This window comes from Poeciliopsis prolifica, unplaced genomic scaffold (genome assembly GCF_027474105.1).
Source record: "Poeciliopsis prolifica strain line A6 unplaced genomic scaffold, Auburn_PproV2 SCAFFOLD004, whole genome shotgun sequence".
Taxonomy (NCBI): domain Eukaryota; kingdom Metazoa; phylum Chordata; class Actinopteri; order Cyprinodontiformes; family Poeciliidae; genus Poeciliopsis; species Poeciliopsis prolifica.
The window spans coordinates 12,057,928-12,082,013 of record NW_026562379.1 but is presented as its reverse complement, the minus strand read 5'-3'; the positions used below and the strand labels follow the sequence as shown (position 1 = coordinate 12,082,013).

The 24,086-nt window shown below is 37.5% G+C and overlaps 1 protein-coding gene across 2 annotated transcripts in view; it reads left to right on the top strand.

Annotated features, from left to right (window-relative positions):
- LOC129359070 (calsyntenin-2-like) overlaps positions 1-24,086 on the top strand; it is a 264,814-nt gene that overhangs the window by 217,316 nt on the left and 23,412 nt on the right. For both annotated transcript variants that reach the window (XM_055028446.1, XM_055028445.1), the window contains 2 exons: positions 15,243-15,405; positions 21,018-21,184. In XM_055028446.1, coding sequence (XP_054884421.1) covers positions 15,243-15,405; positions 21,018-21,184 — 330 coding nt within the window. The remainder of the gene's footprint in view (positions 1-15,242; positions 15,406-21,017; positions 21,185-24,086) is intronic.

Here is a 24,086-nt window from a genome sequence, read left to right as displayed (position 1 = left end):
AGTAGAAGTCTGCTTTGTCTTTGCCCCTCTCTGATTAGCTCTTATCTCCGCCCTCCGGGAGCAACATGCCTGAATTTATTCTAATGAAGCTGTCAAGAGAGTGTGGAGGTTTTAACACAACTGCTCTTCAGAAAATCTTTAACTGTCACTCTAAAATGTGTTTGCCTGTGCACTTACAGCCATCTGTTTGCTCAATGGGTAGGACAGGGAGTCATTTATCCTGCACACAGCCAAGATGAACTTACTACAAATTTACTAAAAAACGCTGTTTGGAGTCTTAGAAGTGAGGCATGTACTTAATTTAGCACTTTAGCTTTTAGAGCATGCCACTCTGTCTGAAAAGTTTCTCCAATTTGAGCAAAACTCTCCCTGAAATGTATTTGTTACAGCAATCTCCATGCTCTCTTTAATAGTCAAGTAGCACCCAAAAAATAAAACATTAGATTTGCTTTTAAATAATGCGTTCCCTCTGCTGCATTTTGGAGATTGATAGTGAGGCGTGTAGATGACCTTTTTTGAATTCAGGTAGAGGTTTCTATTGTCACAGCAATCAATAACCATGGGAGATGAGGGGAGCGAGAACTGAAGAAAGAAACCATAAAAGGATGACAAAAGTTAAATGGAGGAAAGGAAAACCTCAGGGGACGAAGGTTAAAAGAGAAAAACAGCTTAAGAGAAAGAAAAGGTGATATATCTAGGAGACATCAGAAATGCCAGCTAAGCAGGACTGAAATATTGAAATATTAGCAGGTTGGAAAACAAAACCCAACCATCACTTGGAAGCTGCATCCTCTCAGAGACAGTTTTGGGTGTCTCTGTGTGTGTTTTTTGTCTTTTAGGCCACACGGATTCAACGTTTTGGAATGCTAGAAACAATCACTTTTGAAACCGGGTTCCAGGTTAAAATCATGATGTTAAAACTCCATCACTATGTATTGCATATGCTTCACTCTCACAAATGGTTAACATGGTGCAGTTCAGTGTTTTTTGTGTTGACATCTGGCAGTGGTTCAGCGCCACCAATTGGCTTGGCATACCCACTACACCATTTCAGTTGTGCTGCCGCCTGTCATGTGGACGCACATTTTTCTGAATTGTGCTTCTAAAAATATACCATGTGTGAACAGAGTCTGATATGCTACTAATAAAATTTGTTCTTTAGATTGGGTAAGGACCACAATATTATGTACAAAAGGTAGATGGATATTATTATATCAACATAAAATCATAACAAATTAGATGAAGAGGCAAAATTTTGCATAGTGATAATTTTACAAACATATTTGTAACTAGCATGTGTTCTTGCAGCACACCTCATCATAAGATATCACCCATTCATCAGTCAGCATTATCGTAGTGTGCCGAGGCATCTCTCAACCTTTGCAAGCACAGCCTCTTTCACAAATGAAATAAACCTTTATTACAAAAACATATTCTAAAAGCCAGATCCATGCCCTTTTCCATTATTTTTATTTCCATCACACACAGGCATCCCAGGATGATATTACCTTCCTCTTTATGAGCGTGGGAAGTGCTGTGGGTCTTAGATGGGCGGAAATGGTGCTGGAGAGGCCACTAAATGACAGAGCAGAGGAGAAATAGCTTTTATTATGGCGCCCGTTCTCACCCGGTGTGTGTGGGTGACTGAGTGGCAGTGATCTCAGAGTAAGGTGGGTGTGCATTTTGGTTGCTGTGCACAGGGCTATCACAGCTTGTCCTATGCATTGGGAGAATCTGTACAGACTAATTTACTTCCTGGGCCAACTCATTGGTGAAGATACAAAATGAAGTCAATACAAAAATCACAAATTTATGCAGAAGCAAATTCTGACGCAATTTTGAGATGCAGTATAAAGTCCATGTAGTTTTGTAAAAACTATTTATGTGTGATAGAAAACATTTTGGAGTATTCTGGGCTTGACCACCTTTGTTGTCTGACAAAATGAAACTGCACTCTGCTTCTGATAGTAACATTAAAAAGCTTTCTATTTGTCAGTGAGCAGCTCAAAGAGACATTTAGCAAAAATACTAACTTCTTCAAAGTGGAAAGAAAAAAATATTTACCCACAAGAACTGGAACTTTTAACTATGGAACTATAACTATATTCAAACACCTTGTATGACTTGAAAATGGCTCAGATGAAAATAATTGTATTAACAGGCTTTTCCTTTGTCATAATTTTAGACAAAGATATACATAATTTTAGACAACATATATACAACTTCACATCATTGTATTCATGTGATTTTTCTGAGATACATTGCATTTCTTAATCCTGCTGTGTAGCTTTGATTAAAAAAAATATTTAGTTCTGCAGGAACTTTTGTTAAAATTAAATATTTAGACAGACATAAATACATTCCACTGTCACATAAGTAATGACAATGTGGAAAAAGTGAAAGGTAAGTCTTAATTTATGCTTGAAGATGTGCAAAACAGAACCGGTACTGTAGGAATAAGTATTGCTGAGTGTTTCCAGTGCCTTGCAACAGCACCATCTGCACCTAGACAACAGCTTCGGTTCGCACATTGTCATGCCTCCAGTATGTGTAGGTGTTTGTGAGTTTGAGGGTGAGAAATCGAAGACCTTTGATATCGTTTTGTGGTAAAAAGAGAGCACCTAAGCCAAATAAAAGAAAATAATAGTGCAGTTAGAGCTGCTGTTCTGTGCCATTCGTCATATTAATCTCGACAACTTGGGCCCGTCGGATCCACTCCTCTTACAGAAAATCTGTCCCTTTACCCTTCGCCCTCATCCACTTATTCCTCTCTTCATTTCTCCCCTCTTCCAATTTGTCTTACTTTCACACCAAATAGCTCTCTCCAAACTTTCCATCCTGACTTTCTGCCTACTCAAATCATTTTTAAGAGGGGAGTGTTTAGGTGAAGTGCTGCTCTTGTGTCCAACGAGCCAAAGCACTTCCTGGATTGAGGGCTCCTGTCAGAGCATGCACCAAAGATTTATTGTTTACATCCCATCCTGACCTTAAGTGTTACAGGAGAAAGGTATGGGAGAGAAAAGATGAATGGAAGGAGCGACAAGACAGAAAGGAGTGAGGGAGCCTGGTGGAAGGCAGGTACATTTGTTGTAGGAGTAACATTGATGCACTTGTTGTGCGGGTTTCAATAATCAAAAGGGGGCGTGTGATGAATGCGGTGTGGCAGAAGGAGGGGCGGCATGAGGATTCTTCTCCCATTACAGCTTGTTCTGCCTCACTGCTACGGTTCTGCAGGGCTCGGCTCATATTGACCATACTTTCTGATTTGTCTGTCCACGGTTCTTTCACAATCTCTCTGCTTTGTGACTTGACCCGTCTTTACTCCTGTTTTCAGACATCGGCTTTACCTCACAGTTACTCACGGTAAACAGCAGCCAACACGTTGCATCAGCATGCACCACTCGGCATGTCGGCCAGAAAGAGACATTACCAAGTCTAACATCATGCTTTCATTAATAATGAATCCCTGCCTTGCACAAAATGTAATTTTAACTCTAGCATACTATGATGCTTCCAGTTGCTGTTACTTTGCAAATAAATTTATCAAAATCACCAGACAGCGTGACAGATGAACCGCCATCCAACCTTATGGAAAAACGATGCACATGGTTTGCACTAATATTTGCATGTATAGTCCTTTCATTTCAGGGTTTTAATGCTTTAAAAGATAGCATAAAACATGTGGTTGGTTACTCGATGATAAAAATATTCGAATTTGATCTAAAGTATTTGAACCAGATATCTCATTCCAACTCTTTATTGTTTGTCAACTAAAGAAGGCAAAATTAAGATGCTGAAACTAAAACAAAAAGCAGTGTTGGCAACTTTTTGGTGTGGAGCATACAGGTCTGTTTCCACATAATGCCAAGACTTAAAGCAATGACTAATGAGAAGTATATATTTTCTAGCAAGAAAATAAGTATAAGTCAGAGGTATGATGAAATTGTTTAGGCCCACCTAAAGGGTGAAGATGAAATGTCTTCTTCGATACCAGTATATTATTTTTAAGATTCATTACACAAAATTTACCACATAAATGTTAAATTTTGATAAGCTCAGTCAGACTCAATGACTGAGCTGATTGAGTAGAGACAAAACACCAGAGCAGGTGATCTCACTTTTTAGATTTAAATTAGAAACCTCTCATGTGTGGCCAGGTGTCAAATAACGAGCCATACAGAACTGTTCCCGAAATTACCTGGGGTTTTATTTACAGATTATCCTCAGAATGAGAAAACACTTTTACATCACCAGTGGAACTGCACTTACTGGGCTCTTTTTTTTAAATAAGCACTTCTTATGTAAATACTTTGCTCATAATAGCCCGTTGCCTTCAGAATCGCCTTAATTCCAAAGGGTGGAACATCAACAGAGTATTTGAAACATTCTTCAGCGATTTAATTCCATATCGACATAAAAGGGTCACACAGTTGATGCAGATTTGTCAGCTGCACATCCATAATGTGAATCTCCACATCCCAAAGGAGCTGTGTTGGATTGACATCTTGTCACTATGGGGGCCATTGAATTCCAGTGAATTTAACTGGCGCGTGTGTGTTGGTGGACTGAAGTGGCCTCTCCTTCATTTTTGAACCCAACCACATGTAAAGTAGTTTGCTCTAAATGGAAGCTAAAGGTACATTTAATTCGGATTTGGTCTCTACGATCTGAACCTTTAAAGGCCTGAATTCTCCCTCTTTTCAAATCCCATTTAAACCTGAGCACACTATATATTCACACTGAGCCTCTGGTGCTCATTTTAGCTTTTTCCTTCTCCACTTGCTCCAATCTCAGATCAGACAGCTTCTCCCCTCGTTTGAATTTGAAGTAGACTTAAGTGTTTTACTGTGTTTGCATATCACTCAGATGTGAGAAAAGAAGAAGAGGAAGATAAAAGGAAGTGGGATACTGTGAGGGCAGAGACATATTTAACATATTATTGGCTGCATGGTGTCTGGTTCAAATCCTTCAAGCTCTGCAATGAGTCAGGAAGTCCTTCATGCAACACACTATGACGCAAATGTAATACTGAGTCCAAATCCAGGATATAATCTTTTCACATCCTGCTTCCCAAAAACATCTTTATAATGGATGAATTGGTGGATACTGACGCAGAGCACTGTAATTTGCAGCTAAAGCTGCAGCACAGCATGAGGTTGCGCTTTATCCGCCAAAACCCCAGAGTTTCCCACCGGGGTGAAATAAGGAAGTCCCAGTTTCTGCAACTGAATGTTCTCTCTTTGCTCGCTGAGCCAACGCAAAATGCTTTGGGGAGAACTGGAATCAAAAGTGGGCCAAAGTGTTTCTAAAACAAGAAATACTGTTGTTGTGGGAGTGGGTGTTTAGAGAAGTAGCGACTTAAAGGAAAAGAGCCGTGTATACCTACTGTGTGCATCATTTGATTTTCTATCTAAAACATTGTAGGTGAAAGTGAAATGTCTTCTTTGATAGTAGTACCTTGTTTTTAAGATTTCCTACACAATATTTCCTCTTTCATCTGTCTTGTACGTGAACCTTATGGTCCTTGATTTTTTTATTGCCATTAATTGGCTTGTTACTTCCATCTTAGTTGCCTCTCATTTCCCAGAATACCTAGACTTGAGGTATTCCTATGAGACTGTTAAGAACATGGATGCTGCTAAGGAGAAATATAAATCTCTCAAATGTTTCTCTATTTTTATGGCCCTTGGAATTTATTCTCTTCTCACTGGCCTTACAGCTGGATGTTTGCTCTTTTTGGTCTAGAATACTGAAAATAATCTTCAACTACTTACATACACATAAATATAATCTGTGGTCATAAAATCAATGTTGGAGGGCTTTTCAACATCTAATTTATATTAAACCATTGGCTGGTGTAGGAGTGTTTCTCTGAAGTTTTGCAAAGCACTCTCCAAATTCATTGGCACCAACAATATTGAATATTTTTATTTATTAAAGCTCTTAACATAAATTAACCATTCACTCTGAGTGCAAAATATCAGACAAAAATAACCAAATAAAATGTACTTCTAATTTTAGCTAGTGGAAAAAACTAAATCATGCCAACATGATTTTATTAAAAATCTTAAAAATTCCTATTAAGTAAGGGTAACCACAAACCACATTAAAAAAAGCTTCTTTTTTTTTAGGTTATACAGGGTATTATGGCATTGCCCTGTAGCTTTTAGGCAAACTCTATGATAGGAGAAGCAAAAGAGCAGGCTTAGTAGTAAGAGTAGTAGATTACCAATTGATTTCCATCTCCTCAGGTGTAAGAATGTTGAAACATTTATTATTATGGATGGTGAATGTGACATGTAGGTTAAAATACTTGGAGGGGTATGTGAGAAAAAGTGCAACAGAAGTCTACTAGTCCACTCGCCATAAGTAAAAAAAAAAAAACATGGCTACAAGAAGAAACACAATTTTGGATAAACATATCTACAGTCTGAGCAACAATTGAAGGGTTTCTAATAACTAAAGCTGATGTATGAATGAAGACATTTTTCTGTCCAGAAATCAAAGTGAATCGGATGCTAATGGAGGCAACAATAAGAAAAAAATCTCAAATGCTCACTGTAAGAGGTGTGCAGCATAGAGTGCTGTCTTTTAAAATTACTTTTAGCGTTTTGTACACATCTTCACCAGGAATGCCGTAATAGTGTTGTGTTTTTTTTTTTTTTAGGAAGAACCATTTATCCCTACAATCTCATGTATCAGCTGCTGAAGCTTGGAGTCAATTTAAATACAGATTTTGCTTCTTGGTTACACGAGAATGAATTATTTTATTTTTATTTTGTTTTTTATTTTTTTGCTTTTTCTGGTTTATTCTGAGATGTATAAAAAAATATTCAGAAAAAAATGAAGACGCCTTTTCTGTAAGCTTCAGAAAAGTCAGAGCAACCTTTTAGATTGTTCTGGGTCACTGTGAAAATGACGCCATGTCGGACATTCATAGCACAAAAACAGCTGCTGGTTGGAAAGAATACACAAATACTGGGTTCTGTTTAGCCTGGAAGACAGAACTTGGAATTGGGTTTGACATCACACCTGAGGTAACTGCATTCAAGTTAAGAAGTTGGGATTTCAACATGGCGACCCCCATAAACACTGGTCGCAGTGCCTCTGACAAGCATCATGTTGAGCTTTACTTTCCATAAGCAAGCACCGCTTTTAATTTGTTCAGTATTGAGTTCTTGTAAAATATGTAGTCTTGTAAAATAAATATTTTTCACTACAGCTGTCTACAGTTCATTCTCGAAGTCAACCTTCGTTGTAACTGGGGGTACTGAAGTTTCTCCCACTTTACAGTGGGAATTGTGACGTTGGAGGGTTTTCCAGTTGATTTTTTTCAAATGGGAAGTTAGAATTTTCTAGTTGTGAGTACAACTATAGTTCCTGATTACAGGTTGGCCTCTCATGCTCCATGCTGCTCCTTAATTGGTTTTCCAGGATCAGACACATTCATTCACTAAAACTAAAAGTTTCTTTATTTGATGTTTCTGGATACTTATCACAGAATTTTGCAAACAACCAAAACTAATAACCCTCCAATTCCCCCCCAAAAAACTCCAACATGTCACATTATTTAAGCTTCTCTGTTTTGCATAAATCAAAACCATAGAGTACATCATTGTGTTGGACTTACTGTATCATGCATACAGTGCATGAGTGTGTCTATCTATTTATGTGTGGTCCATTAAGAGCTTGTACAGAGGTCATTTTGCTGTTGACTCGGGGATTCTGCCTGGAGTGCTTGTATAATTGCTTCTCTAATTAGTCACTTTAGCTAGCCAGTAATTCATAGTCACCTTCAAGGATAGTCCTCATTTAACACAATGACAATAATGGTGTGCACACTTTGTACACACTGATAAGAAACCATTATTTCCCTATCACTCTTCTATTTTAGTTGTTCCTTCTATTTTTGTAATTATAGACCCTAAAACCTCTGATTTCTCAAGCTTCCAGTGTTTAACATGATAAAGGTGTCAACGTTGACACTGAGCTGGCAATGATTTATGACATTTTGGTGTTAACAAACAATACATTTAATTAATCTGGAATAGTGTGTCTAACACCAGAGAGATTGTGAATGTTGTGCTGACACTGATTTTAATGGAATAATTTGGTCTCTAAATAACTTCTATTCTTGGTGACAGTTCTTGCATTGATAATGCCCTCTGCAAACTGTTCCTTTTAATGCCAAAAAGACATACAACGGACAGCAGCATTTACAAAACCAGACAGGTGGACATTAAAATAAACCACAGAACACTCATTCACAACAAACTGAATTATTTTTTATTTTATTTTTTTTCTTTTTGTCTTTTGGCAAAATCACCTTGAGTGGGAAGCTGTATTGTCAATATGAAAAACTGCATTGTTTTTGCAAATAATTTTTAACCAAGTATTCTGATTTATTACTTCTACTTTATTATGCTCACCAAGAGCCATTGAAAAGACTGATAAAGGCAATAAAATAGTAGGTTTCTCTAACATATACATTTAGTGTGATCCAGTCAAAAATAAGGTCTATTTAATTTAGATTTTTGTGTGTTTTTACATTAATTTGGCACTCAGCTTTAAATTGCTGCTTCTATTTCACCTGTAACCTAAAAAATCCACTTTTTTCTAGTTCCCTTTTCTTTCCCCCTCTGAGTAAAGTCACCTTGTTTCTAATGCTCATCAATCTCTGTTGTGGCTCTCTTCTGCAGCACACCCCACAGGCCCAACTCCCCTCTTAGCCCTTTTACCTCTATTTCCTCCATCCTTTTTCTCTGTTTCTAAAAGGAAGCTCACATTTAAAGACATAAATCACAAATTGTTAATCTTTTTATCAAATTGTTCTGATGAATCAATTTTTGTAGTCTTTTATAGGGATGTAATTTTTTTCATTCAGAAACCAAACCATCCTTCACCATCATTATTCTTTATTATTGTGTTATTGTTTACACCAAATAAATAAATGTGAATTCCTGGAGACAAATGTTTATAAATAAGATTATTATTTTTTTTATTAGTATGGCTTTTAGACTCCGTTTTCACTGGGTACGAGGAAATGAAGCTCTAAAAGCTACTAAATAGGAGATTGAAAGACATTTTTACCTCAAGGTACTTGACTGGTAAGACAAATACATCTGTTTGAAATGGCTTCACCAAATATAGAGGTAGTGAGTCAACAACAAATGAAATGTTGGTTCGTATAGTTGTAATACTTTTATATTTTAGCCAGTATTGCAGCCAATCAAATAGTTGGTCTCCAGGTTTAACCTATGGTAGGGAACACACTTTTAATGTTTTCAAACATTTTTCTGAAATATTTTCCTGCATCAATCATCAATCTGTTAAACCTAATACTATGATATGGATTCACAGTTACATCCCTAACAAATACTTATCTTATGGAGGACAGGAATGGGTTCTTTTTTTTTTTTTAAAGGCTGTTATGACCTGCAGAGGTCTTAGCAGTGCAGTTCTTTTTTCATTTTCCTGCTATGTATTTCAACATATTTCTTCTGTTTTGTGCATTCTAGAAATGAAACTTAGGCTTAAAATGTCATTCGTTTTTATTATGACTTGCTCTCTTTACTAGAATGAAGCTTTTCTTTTTTTCTTGCCTTTGCTTTTCGCTGTAAGCTTTGCTTGATTTTATTTTTTCATCCTTCTCTTTTGCTCCAGCTGTGATTCCACCACCTTCATCCATGGGCCAGTTTCCTATCTCACACCACCTTATCTTCATCCTATTATCTCATTTTCCATCTCCTATTTGAAGTTAAGATGATGGTTTGGGCGACAGATCTCCAAGAGCCTTTCAACTCCAAAGAACTTGAGGCAACAACTCCCACAGTCAGCTTCTAATGGAAAGACAGGCAACAAAGAGGAGTGCAAATAAACCGCAGAGAGAAAGACTGAGATAGAGAGAGGCAATAGAACTTTTGTTTTCGTCTCGCACGACAAGTGCCCCAAGAGATGATGGAGGGTCCTTTGATGTGTGCTGTCTTCATTCTCCACCTCTATCACTTCTATTCATTGTCTTCTGGTTGCTTCGAGTTCTCTCGCTCCCATGTTTGTGTGGTTATTTTCTTTTCATTCATTTCTTCCAACTGTCAATTTGCATCAAACAGAGACATGGGGAAGAGGAGGCCTTGGGGAACAGGAAATTTCTTTGGGTTTTTTCCACCAGCAGGCAGAGCGAGGACTGCTCTACTGAAACTGAGCTTCACCTTTCAGGTTTTTGAAGCTAACACTTAATAGAGTTAGACTAATGTGTTAGGAGATGTATGACCCTAGAAGTATTCTCTCTGCATTTCTACTATATTTTGCAGTTGGATGAGGACCGAATGCATGTGTACATGCACAAATGGACAGTAGTTTTGCTATAAAGCTTTGAGGTTGCAATTATTATCACAATTTATTTCACACATAAGCAATAAAAATCTTCAGTTCTTTAAACAAAAAAACTTCAGATTTAATCTTTTAAGGATTACAAAATGCCAATTTTAATGGGGTAAGTTCTGTTTCCAGTTTCATTTGACAGGTTCGCAGTTTTACAGGACCATTTAAGAAATTTTTGGGGTGGGAGATAAAATGTACTCATGCTTCTGAGCTTTAACTTCCTGGCTGAATTCTTTTTGCTTCAGTATTTCCTTAAATTGTTTAATTATTACACCATTTATATTATAGTGTACCAGTTTCTCTTGAACCAAAACAGTCCCACAGCATGATCCTATGCTTCACAGTTGGGATTGTGTTTTCAGGTTTTACAATTTTTCCTCTTTTTCCTTCAACGAAAGTTCGGACCATTATGGCCAAACATTTCTGAGTTTAGACCTGGGGTGCTCAATATGTCGAAGGTTTTGTATCGATCTCAGCAGCAGGTGACAAACTGAGTGCTCCCAAGAGTCTGAAACCAGCGCGTCCTCTTCTGACGCGCTTACCAAAATATTGAAATATCCAAAACGTTTATAACTTTAGAATAAAAATATATCAACAAAGCATGTTCAAGTTAATGATCTCAGTGATTGTTGTTTCAACAACGGCTGTGCTTAACAGACAAAGAGTCTGAAAGGCTTTTCCTCTTTCAAACATGCTATTTATTTTTGTCTCTTATTTAGTGGAAATATTGATGTTGATGAAACTTTCTCCAAAATGATAATATTTTTCAACCTTTATCGGTCCACTGTTGAAAATGAGGAGCTGACATTCACAAATGACATTGAAATAAATCCCAGTCCAACATCAGGTTTGAGGTGATTCCTCTGGAACCTGTTGGTGGAAAAATATCCCAACTTCAGAAGATGTGGCTTTAACTAAACGGAGCTCTGTCGTTCCTCCTGTTAGTCTCAAATGTCTTTTATTGATGTCATCAAACCAAAGTTCAGATCTACAATAACCGATTAATACCTGCTGGTCTCAGGTTTGCAACCAGCTTCTGAAACCAGTAACCTCCTCCCATGGTCAGAATCTCACTGAGGAAGATTCTGATTCTATCACTTTAATATATCTGCTGTAACTGATGGATATTTGCATATAACATAAATCAGCAGAGTTTTACAATTTTTATATTTTTGTGTCATGAGGTAGATCTCAGCCGGTTGGTGAGAAGTTTGGGCACCCCTGCTCTAGACCATTCTTTGTTAAGCTTTCTTTCTATATATCCTTTGGAGTAATGACTTCTTTCTCACTAAGTGGCCTTTCAACCCATTGTAACAGAAAATGTTTCACCGAGGGGAATAACATTCTCCTACCAGCTTTAGAAAAATCTGCACAATGTTATTTGCTTTTGTTCTGGCATTGACGCACATTTTCACATTTGCTGAACACCACGATGGCAGGACCGTCTCATCGTGTTTATGCTTGTGTATAATTGCTTGAACAGATCAATGTGGCATCTTCAGGCATCTGTGAGGTGTAATCAAAGATAAACCAAAGTTGTGAAGATTCACAATTCTCTCCCTGAAGTATTTGTTGATTTCTTATTTTTCACGTCATGTCAGCGCGTTTCATGTGTTGTGTCAAAACACATCGACAGGTGAAACCGGAAGAACATGACATCATTACTTAGGTTATCTTAAGACATGGTAAGGTATGTCTACAGTTTCTGACATTGTACTAATTTCTTACATAAGAGGTACTCAGGATCCTTGTCTGAGGAAGTTAGACATTATTGTACAAATTAAGATTACATTTTCCATTTTCCATGCAAAAATAAATTGACAAATGATGGTCTGATTGCATGTAGTAGTCAAAATTTCTTAAAATCTCTTTCACTGACCAACTTGCAAACACTTGTCTGACCAGAAAATCAGCAATATCTGGATAGTGAGATTTTTTTCTGAGCTTCTTCAATTTTAGTTTTTATTTTGCCCTTGGGTCTTTTGCTTTCTGTTGACACATGCGATCGAACTATTCTCTTCCTCCTTCTGAAGAGAGCTCTCCAAGTTGTCATCAAAAGCCTGCTCAGGCAACAGCCTCTTGGGCAATATTGCTGCACCATTTCTCTTTTGATGCCTTCAAGAAGAAGTCACCCGCTAGGGCCTCGCGTCCCAGATGGGTTCGAGATCTCTTTGAAATGCTGAGCAGCTAAAAGTGTTAACACATGAGGATAGGATAGTCTAAATGTCAGAGGAATTAGTATTTGTGCATGTCAGTGTACATAGTTGCATTACGCCCGGGAGCTGAGTAATAGGATTTTCCAGATTTAAATAAAAGGGCACGAAGATCCTTATTATGGAAACGTTGAGGATTAAAAAGAATTACCTGTACCCATGACGTGCTCTATATCAAAAGAGGTTTTAAAAAATTATTATATCACGGTGAAACGAACTGAAGGAATTGTATGTCTTGTCCTCTTTCTGTATTAGATGGTATCGTAGCATCCTAAATAGCTACTTAAAGTCAATCCCATTAGTCTCGATCACATCTGCAGCACCATCAAAACCTTAACAGGATTATCCCTCTTGACTACCCTCACAACCGTCTTATCAGATCCACACACTGCGAGTGTGTGAAGCAGCTGTGCAGAATGATTATCAATAGGCCAGATGTTGTACCTCACTCCTCCATAACTGAGAAAATCAACCGCATTGATTAGTACTCCCATCTGTCATGCTAGCATGGTGTTAATAAGCCGGCTGCCGAGCGCTCCTCATTAGAGAGCGAAGTTACACAAAGGCTGTGGTTCAAAGGCTGTCCCAGGTCATATCAGAGGAACTGAAAGAGGAGAAGCGCACCCTGATAAGTGCTGCCATAGCTGAAGTACAGCTCCATAGGTAGAAAAGAGAGGGAGGAGGCGTGTCCAAGCTGCTGCAATTAAAGCTCTAGAGCAATGCTGGCTAAATGGTCAAACATGCTGGAGAACCATTCAGTGTTGTATTTCTTGTAGAAGGTGTAACCACTGAGGTATTAATCTTTTTTTTTTTTTTTTATGTGAGCATTTCACACACAGAAAACTACACTGTCCGAAAACAATCTTGGCAAAAGCCTCTGATTTTTTTTTTTCAACTGTGAAGGATTTCTCAGTGAATAGTGAAGTTGTAACTTACCAATTTAAACATGAAAAGCAAAAGCCTGCTGAGAGAAGCTTCAAAGCTCATCCAATTTATTTATGTTTAAACGGGTTGAAAGTTTAGCGATATCAAAAAGCATATGGCCAGTTCGGCCTTTGATCGATTCATATTTATCTAGATTTTTATTCATTAATAGTCAACATTAAAGAGAAATAAAATAGTTGTTTTGTGAACATGCAAAGAAAAATGTTCTTGAAAACTAATAGATACAGTGAAAACAACCATAAAACATCAGGAAAAGAAACTCCTTCATTAACTGTTCTGATTGCGTTTTAGTTTTATTTCTCACAGCTGTATGTAAGATCTTACATGTTCTCACCAAGACCTTAACTTTTAAATATGTCAACTAGAACTACTTAAACATGAGGCATATTTTGTATTTAGCTTCAAAATTTGTACAAATAAAAAATTGCCATTGCATCTTTAAAACAAAAATCAAAATAAATCAGCAACTTCTATGTTATTGTTGCAGTAGTACATTTGAACTCACACAACGACATTTCCTTTATGCTGTTATGTCAATATTTACATATTCTAATTTATCTTTAAAAATCTAATCAGTCATAAATAAATTGCAATCGATCCTAGTTACAATGTAGTCAGTTTATTATTCCAGTTTTTTCAAAGGCTCTCCATCCAGCAGACAGCATTGAGTCACTGACTTTCAGCATTCACTCCTCATGGACGAGCATGTTGCAACAGTTTGAAAGGGTCGAGGATGAAAGACAGCACATACAGTTTGTTGTAACAAAAGCTAAGACAATTGGTTTGTCTAGTAGCGAGACAAGGCTAAATGCTGAAAGACAAAACCAGCTGTCTGCAGAATGAGAATGTTAAGTAAAGTATAACCCCTCATGCACTGGTGGAGCTAATGAGCTTCATACCTGTTTGCTTGTTAATGCAGTTAAAGGCTGAATCTATTCTATAAATCTTAGCTTCTACATACCCCTCTCATCCTAAGGCCACTACCAGAAGTGCTTTGACGCCTGTCTAGTGGTCAGAGTGTGAACTGCAGCACACCGGATGCATAATAAACTTGCCAATAAGTATAAAGTCGTAACCCTGAACTAAGTTATGCGATAAAAAAATATGTGAATGCTTAGTAATGACTAAATTGCTAAAATTGGTAGTATGTGGCCAAAATTCTAAAAGTTTAATTTCAGGCATGAAGCTTTTCAGCTACCAAGGAATGGAAATGAGTAATACTGATAAAGTATTACAATTAAGTGCTTATACTTATTTCTGCAATTATACTTACTTGCAGAAATGTTCATTTGTGTGCATGTGCTTGGATTATGAAACTTTGAATCAAATAATAACTTCATATTTTTTTAAAAAAAAATCAAATATAAGTAAGGATGAATTAATAATTACTAACATAAGCACATATAGTCAAACCTGTTTTTTTGTGAAACAGTGGTTAAATACAATAAACATCTGTTTGCACAATCTCGATGTTCTTAAACATGTGTTAGCTTGAGAATGAAAATAAATTCCCCTTGAAGACAATAAAGTTACAGTCAAGTTAAAGTTGATACATCTAGCGATTTATTTCAGGAAAAAAGTTAATTTCCTAAAGCGTGGCTGATATTTGCACTTGAAATATACACTACATAGAGTGTATTTGTGGCACTTTCCTGAACTACATCTTTAGTAGTTGACCCTTTTCATGTTCTTCCTTCCTTTCAGATATGTGACAAGGAGTGGCATTACTACGTCATCAACGTGGAGTTCCCAGTGGTGGCGCTATACGTGGATGGAGTCACTTACGATCCCTACCTGGTGACGGATGACTGGCCCATCCATCCATCGCAGATTGATGTGCAGCTCACAGTTGGTGCCTGCTGGCAAGGTGATGCTGTTGGAAGTTTTAAGAGGCATTCAGTCGTTGAATTAATCGCCTCGAAACTGAAAGAGTTCAACTGGGAGAAAAGTTTGGACATACAGTAAAAGTCAAAGTCATTATTTGGGCTTTAAGGAATCTGCTGCTTCCAGAATAAGTATTACTTTCAGGGAAACACTGACTGCCGAACATGCTCTTTGGCCTTGAATGCACAATGTAATTAAGAAGAACCCTTAGTCTGTCTTTGACAAACGACTGACCCAGTCTGAATGAAGGCCCCAAATTAAAGTGTCCTCTAAACTGATAGCTGCCGCTAATTGGACACAGAAGAAGAAAAGGGACTTTTTACCCCTGGTGCACCCCACCATTGATCTGACACACCAAAGAGCTGCTCAGCGATGCTCTGCCTTAGATGAAGATATCCCTCTGTGTGAGAGCGAGAGAGGGTCATCTTTTGTCACTTTCATCGGTGGCAGAGACCGCCCCACCGCGCCTTCCTCCTCTTCCTCCCCTACCCTTTCTTTAAGTGAACACAGCACGAAGTGCTTTTGGGAGGATTAAAAGGGGCTTCAATTGAAAAGCGAGTTAAGAGAGTATTGCAGCTGTTTCACAATTGAGGCTAAGCCTCAGTTAAGAGTCATAAAGGCGCTACCGAAATCTTAACATAAGCCATTAGCCACAGCAGATTGCCTTTTCAAAGCACTAAGCTGTTTGTATCTGCCATATTGATTGCAAAGATGAGCTCATCTGTTGTCTGACTGACTTCTGAAGCTTCTGGTCTGAACCCATTTTCGGAGTAGAATTGCTGGAGTGATTATCTGCATTTTCTAGTTTACTGGTTTATATATATATAAAAAAAAACAGGATTCAGAGACTGATATGAAGTTCTCTCGGTAAACGGCTTGATGGAGTGTGATGGCGGAGTAAATAAAAGATTTGTCAGCTCTAAACAGTTCCGTGATAGTCTGCTGTATTTAATTCAATTTAATGATTTAATTTCATGCTTCATAACACACAAATGGCGAGTGAGCATTGTCTCACTCGCCATTGAATCTAAACAGAATCTGTTTGGATTATAGCAAATAAATTTCATGTGGAATTATTGTATTTCATGTGTTTACCCAAAGGAGCCATTCTGGTTTATTGCGACAGGTTTCTGAGTGTGTAAAATGTGTAATTAAGCCTGCTGTTGACAATATTAGCAGAAGCTAACATATGGGATTTCATTTTTAGCACTACAATAATGTATTAAAAAGAAAACATATTTTCTGACCTAAAGAAAACTGGAATTTTATCAGCATGTTCACAATTAAAGCCTATAATTGATAGGCAGAATGAACCTTATGGGAGCAAAGAAAGCCCAGGATTTTACATTTTTTATTGTCAGTCTATTTTGTGGATTTGTTGGTATGTTTTGGGTCTGCAGGGTTCCCTTTTGCTTTGTCTTGAGCTTTTAATTTATTTAAATTTCTTTATGGATTGTGCTCATATTTTTCTCAAGCACCCTAAGCATTCTGGGATTAATAATGGTGAGCTGACCAGGTCTTGTTGCAATAAGGTTTCCCTAAAACATAATGCTTTCTTGTCTTTGCTCCACTATTGGTATGAGGTTCTCTTTCTTGGTATGCTGAATTTGGTTTACACCAATCAAGTCCCTGGCTCTGGTGTTCAGCTTTAGATTAATATGTCCATAAAACAATATTCCTGAGGGTGGAGTAAGGATTTATTAGAAATTCCTGGATGTTTTGGAGACTGTTATAATCTTGCAACTTGCTTTCAGGATTGAACTTGCATGGATTGCTCATACATTAGTATGTTGGCAGTTGTTTTAAATGTCTTCACGCCCTGGGGACTATTTTCCCTACAGTGGAATAGCTGATTTTATATTCTTTATGTCCCAAAGCAGACTCAAGAGTTGCTATAATCTTCCTTCTGAAGGCTTCAGATACATTTTTAATCTCACTGTGGTGTTTACTTTTATTTCAACAGTCAGGAGCAAATCACACTTTGAGGTTTAAACAGGGCAAATATCCTGAAAAATGGTGACTAGGTTCTTATGGTTATTTTTTTGTATTTGACGTGGTAATTTATTCCTTGCCAAAAATGTGTTTTGTGAGTTATTTTTCTCATTTAACTTAAATTTCTCAGTAATTGTAAAAATGATATTAAATATCCGTATTACACTGGAATATGTTTGAAAACACACAGGCTGTCACAGTGTGCTAATTGTTTTACATAACTATATATTTGAAACGTGTTCATGCATAAACATAGTCACATTTATTCAACAAACTTTAATTGCCACAAATTTGATTTAACGCTTTCCCTCGCAAAGTTTTAATTTATTTTGTACTGCAGCAGCTATTTTCTATTTATATGAAAAGTTTCTTCCTCCCACTTGGGCCTTCTCTAAAACCAGAGAGCAAGTGCTGGCTGTGCTCTTCTCTCGCAATCTCACACTCACTCGCCTATATTTATTCTCTGACCAGTTCTTTCTGAGAAATCTTTGATATTTAGAGGAGCACAATCGTCTTGCCACCTTCTTTGCTTTCTTAGAGTGTGAAATCACATGCCACTGCCTGGCCTCTTAACTTCCTGCCGCCAGCAGCAAGCATGCAGCTGTGATCTGTTGGTGATTGCACTTGAGCACAAATTGAAACTGATACACCTTTATACAAAGTAAATTGAATAAATATAGGCCCATAGCCTAGGATGCATTTATCCACATACTCTAAATCACACTGAGTGTGAACTCACATTTCTCACGTACCTAAGCAACAGTCCTGCTTCCAGCTCTGCAGTGCCTTTTCACACTTCTGTTTTGGAGATGAATAAAAATAATAGAGTGAAGATCTGTAGAGCAGTAAAATAACTTTCACTCAAGTGGAATGATCAGCACCTTCATTATCCTTATTGTGCTCCCTCTCCCTCTTGCTCTGCAGTGTACTACTAATACCCTCACCTCAACTTTCTGTCTTTTAATCTGCTGTTGGGGACCTTAATAGCTTCCCTGACTGCATCGTAAATTGATAACATCTGCCAGGGAGGGACTGAGGGACAGTTGGGTGTCTTAAGATAAAGGACTGCTAAAAAGTGAGTTTAGAAGAGGAAGCAGGTGAAGCGTGACAATAACAGAAAGAATATATGGGATTCAATATGTGGTCATGGGATTTTGTAAACATGTGGACGAAAACTATTCTTCCCACGTTCCCATAAGCACCGAGGTGGGATATCAGCAGCCGCTTCACAGAAAAGATAGAGATAGTCATGTTTTCATGTAGCTGCTCAAATGGAAAACAATTCCTCCTCTATTGCAGCGAGGATGAACAACAGAAACACACATGACTCTGCAAATAACCATACAATACATTATCCCAGTGACTGTAGTGTAGAGACTAATGTTTTGAATTCAGGAAGCAATTGCCAGAGTTGCTGGGTTTCAGCTGTTTGAAATGGATATTCACACTACAGTTTCCACTTCTGTGCAATGTTTCTATGCATGATAGATTTGGAAAAAGTGAAAAAGCTGAATAGTGTTCAGCTTTTTTTTGTTGTTTCACTCCCAGGCCATAATTTATGACCCAAATAGGACTGAGAAGTACGTATTAAATTATAAACATAAGCCACAAAGATAACACATTCATAAAACACATACATAATCTGTGGTCATCACACATTGGTTTAGAAATAAAGTCAAATAAAGTCAAATTTGTCTTATAAAACAGACAAATCTATAAGCTGTGTACACTGACAGACCCATTAGATTCTCTGATTTTGCACATCTAAACTTACAAACTAATCAAAAACGAATTAAACCAACAATCCATTTGGGAGGAAGAGTGCGATTACACAGAAGATCACAAAGATTTGTTTGGAGACAAGCTATGAGATACAATACAGGAAGTTGGTTTCACCCAGCTTATAGGTCATTGCTTCACTTCATATTCCCTTTGTTTAATTAATGAATTAATTTATTTAGTTAGTTTTGATCCGTAAGACAGGATTCGTGATCTGCCTTTTCCTAGGCAGATAACGAATGAAAGAAACGTTCTTTACTTGCATTGGATTACTTCCAGAATTAAAGCACAGCAGAGAAAGACAGAAGAAATAAATGAAAGGAATGCAAAGGTGAAGTGTGATAGGCATAGCTACAGTAACCTTTTAGCTAATGAATGGTTTGGAGGCCCTTATTGCTGATTCTGGCCTTTATGGGGTTCAGAGGACAGACTTTAAATGTATTGACTTTTTCCTTCCCTTTATTTAGCCTGAATAGGGAGGCTGAATATCACTTACTGCAGTGCCCTGCTGCTTTATCACCACATGGAGAGGCATAACTGCTTTTTGGTCTTTGGGAGCTAAAGGCTCAACAACATACCTGGTTGTTTTGCTCATTTCTTCTTGTGCCTAACCCTGTTATCTTGTTCTCATAATTTTAAATTGATGTTTTTTTGTATAAATGTCACCAGTGGAAAAGGACAAAAGGGAATCAAATGTGTTTATGCAAACCAACATCTAGTTTGGGGTTAGCAATCACTGTCCTACTATGAAGAGTAATGCACTAAAATCAGTCAACATCATTTTCCTGATATGCTTATAAAGAGTCTTGTAAATGATTAGATTTACTTCAAGCACTATTTGATGAAAGGTGGAATTTAAGGAGGTAGCAGCTCCTTCTGTAGGAAACAATCAACACATTTACCTGATAAGAGAACATGCATGTCCTCTGCTGTGTTACTCAGACAATTAGACTTTATACTCATCAATACAAAACAGGGTTTTTTCAGAAGCTCTGATCTTAGATTCTTTCTGACAAACCTTATTCTGACTGTCATGTTTTTAGGAAGCCAGGAGCATTTCAAACTCAATATTGATAGTTAAACAGGCCAACCTGCATCAAAATGCTAAGTAATAATGTGATTTCTAATTGTATTACTTGAAACAGAAATAAATGTGGGTTTATCCTGACTTAACTAAATTTAGAAAGTTCCAGAAGGCATTTTCTACAGTTTATTCAAATTGCTTGATTTTTTTGCTCTGATTTTATATTTATTGCTTATTTCGTAATTGATAACTCCATTATGTTTTTATGATGTAAAGCACTTTGAACTGCCTTCTTGCTGAAAAGTGATATGTAAAATACACTTAACTTGATCAAATTAATGTCAAATATCAATGTGTTCAATTGTGGTAGAAAAATACAGTCTTTTAAGCAGTGTTCTAAGTTTTTCATCAGCAGTTCATTCTGCTCTGTTATTGCTTTTGAATACCTGCCTGAGAAGGTTTAGGTATTAAATAACAAAAGAAGGATTAAGTTCAGAGCGGACATTCTTGTGAGTCCATTCTTGTTTCCCGACATTCACACTTTCTACAATGTCAAAATAAAAGTCTTACACTGACTCGTTATTCCAAAACAACACTGTGTTGCATTGCAGATCTGTGCAGCCCACTATTTGCCTGTTAACTCCATTGTTAGACTCTAATGTAGTTCCTGTAAACTTCACTGCAAAACTAACAAACCTAGTTGGACTTTATCTTTAATAATGTTTCCTCAAAGCAAAGTGAATATGTTCCTAATACAAAAATTCATTATGTGGATACTTACGTTTTTTTTGTGTTTGTAGGTGGAGAAGTTACCAAGCCCCGGTTCACTCAGTACTTCCGGGGAAGCTTATCGGGACTGACCATCCGACCAGGGAAGATCGAGAGTCAGAAAGTCATTTCCTGTCTGCAGGCCTGCAAAGAGGGACTGGACATTAACTCCCTTGAGAGCTTGGATAAGAGTATAAAGGTACAGAGAAACACTCTGACAATACTCTGACAATAAAGAAAAAGAAGCCAGTCGTAATTCAGAGGGAATAATAAAGTATGAAGAGTGGACTGAAATAATTTTTTTTTTGTCACAAATATTATAGCATAGATTAATTTGAAATAAATGTTTCATACTGCATACTGCATTGAACACAAAGTTATTCTGAATTACAGTATTAAATCTTATTCTGCAATTAGACTTCCTGTCTTAAAGGTGCCTTTGTCTCTCAAACATTAGCAGTCACAGAATGGTTGGATGAGAATAAGAATGATGGGACTTTGACTGTGTCCTTCCCCTAAAAACCGACCCAACTGAACCTGTCTGAAACTTAAGAACCATCAATTTCAGTTTCCTGGATCCCTCAGGGCTTTTATACCTTGCACAGCTTCCCAAAGGCACTTTTACTTACTTTAAATCCTTCTCAGTATCTGAAACAGAAACTAATGAACATTAAGGACAATCAAAGAGAGACAAATATAGTATTAGAGCTTTATGACTCACAAGTCAGATAATCAGAAATATTTCATAGCACTAATGTTGAAAAGCTACATGATCTAAAACAATTGGACATATTCATTTTTAAGTTCTCTCAACTTCCAGTTCTAACCCAGACTATAAAAAGGAGACTGTATAATCTGACAATTGAATAGAGGTGGAAACTCGCCAGTTTCCCATTGATCGACTCTGAACAGTGATTAGCAGATCAAACATTGAAAATTATGATCTTGGTAATAATCTTGTTTGATTTACTGAATCCAAACTTCAGATGGCTCCATCTAATTGTGAATGTTGTGAATGCAAAGAGTAGTGAGTAAACATTACTGGGTTAGTCGAAATTAAATTGTTGGGTTTATTTTGTTCCCCAACCTGCAAGAATCAACCAGACACAAATTACTTTTCCGCAGAAAAGGGGAGAAGAGCTCGACGTGGAGAGAACCGCTGCCAAACGCTGTCTGAGGTCAACTCCGTCGGTTCTCAGTCCCCAATGTTACCTTATTTCCATAAATGAGAGTAGGTCTTGTGGCATTGTAAATAAATACTAGTTTAGAATGTAGGTCCAAATGCTAAAAAGGTAGACATGAGATCAATATATGAGGTAGTTCATTCCATAATTAACTACATATCTTTTTAAATAATAATTTATTATTTTTAATAAGTTAGAGTGATTATTGCTTAATAACCTTATGGTGTTGCCATAGAAATGGCTGTTAAGCTGGTGTGAAGAGAACAGGCGTCGATAACACAGAAAGCGCCACAAATCTCCTTAAATTGGCAGATTAAATCTGTGAGCAGAAGTTTAAACACGTTAGTTGTAGCAGAGTTAATACAGAGATTAAAAAAGACCTAATCTAACACCAAATATTAACTTCCTGCGTTCAAGCACTAGCACTGCTGTTCTGAAAGCTGCAACAGGAAATGAGAAGCTCTTTAAAATAGTATTAGTTGTTGTAAAATTTGTGTGATTTTATCTTATGAAATGCTGTCTTGTTTTTGCTATGGCCTAAATGTTTTATAATTATTGTAGGTATTATGTTTGGTATGTTTCAGTATTTTAGAATCGCTGATGACATTTCATTAAAACTATCAATAAACAGCTGTTAATTAAAAAAAAGGCATTCAGTTGATGACATATCCAGTTGAAAATCTAATGTTTTATGATTGACATGACATGCCAAAAACTCAGTTTCCAAGAAGCAGAGAGAATATTCCAGAGTAAAATGTCTTGGATGACACAGTCAGTTGTTAGCAAACACTGCTAATCCATCTCATTTGCTTTTATACTTTTTTAATCTCTGTTTGACAGTATAGCCACTGTCTTTACCTCTCTGAGACTTGGGGTCATAATTCAGTTGTTATTTGAGCTTTTGAGATGCTTATCAGCTGCTCCTGGTTGTAAAAAAGACAGTACCTTCAAGATATACATGCAACAAGTGTAAATGTAATTGAAACATGCATAGTGAACCTCTGTTTTTAATGGCTTGTGTCGACTGGACCTCATTCATCATTTTCTAGTTACTGCTATTGATTCTATTTTTCACACTCACACACACAAATAACCAGCGACGAGCAGACCTTAGAGTCGCATCACCCATCTTCCCCCTCCTTCTCTGTCGTAAAAAAAAAAAAAGTCCTTTATTAACTTGAGCGTTTTCTGCAGCCGTGGATGCTCTACAGCTTGTTCCCGCTCAGAACCTCTCCTGTCTACACGGAGATGTTTTGCATACATTCTTCTTGAATGTGTACAAGGAGAAGCACACATTTTTGATCTCCGTGTTGCGAGAAATGTTTTGCTTCAAACACCAGCAGAATCACCACCTGGTTTCCATGAAACTTATCTGCTTTTCTCTTTCTCTCCCCCCAAATTTTCCTTTGCACCAGCCTGGCTAATCCATCTCCCTGTGCTGTGGAAGACAGGGGGCAGACAAGATAAATGGGGGTTTGTGCACACCCGAAACTGTCACCCCTCTTAACCACCCACCATCAGCTCTTTTAACTCGCTTTTTCATCTTCCCCTCTTCAGACTTGCTCTCTCCTAAAGCCCTCTCTTTGCATAGGTCTCCTTGTGCTGTGATGCAGTAAAGAGATGCTTGGCAACCTTTTGAGACGGCTCTGTGGAACGAGGTGCTGGGCTATGAGAGCAGGGGAGGATGTCCTCTTAAGGGCCGGTGCAGTTTATCTTTAGAGTACCATTATATCTTCTTCTTAGCCACACTCATGTGGAACCAATAAGAGTGCAGGAACTTAGGGAAAGAGTTTATCCAGGGAGGTGGAGGGCTGGCACTTTGCAATCAGAGGAGAATATCCTACTTAGAAGGAGAGTCTGAGGAAGGTAGGCAGTAAGAGTGTTGACAGAAAATAGGATGTTGAGTGGAGTCAGCAA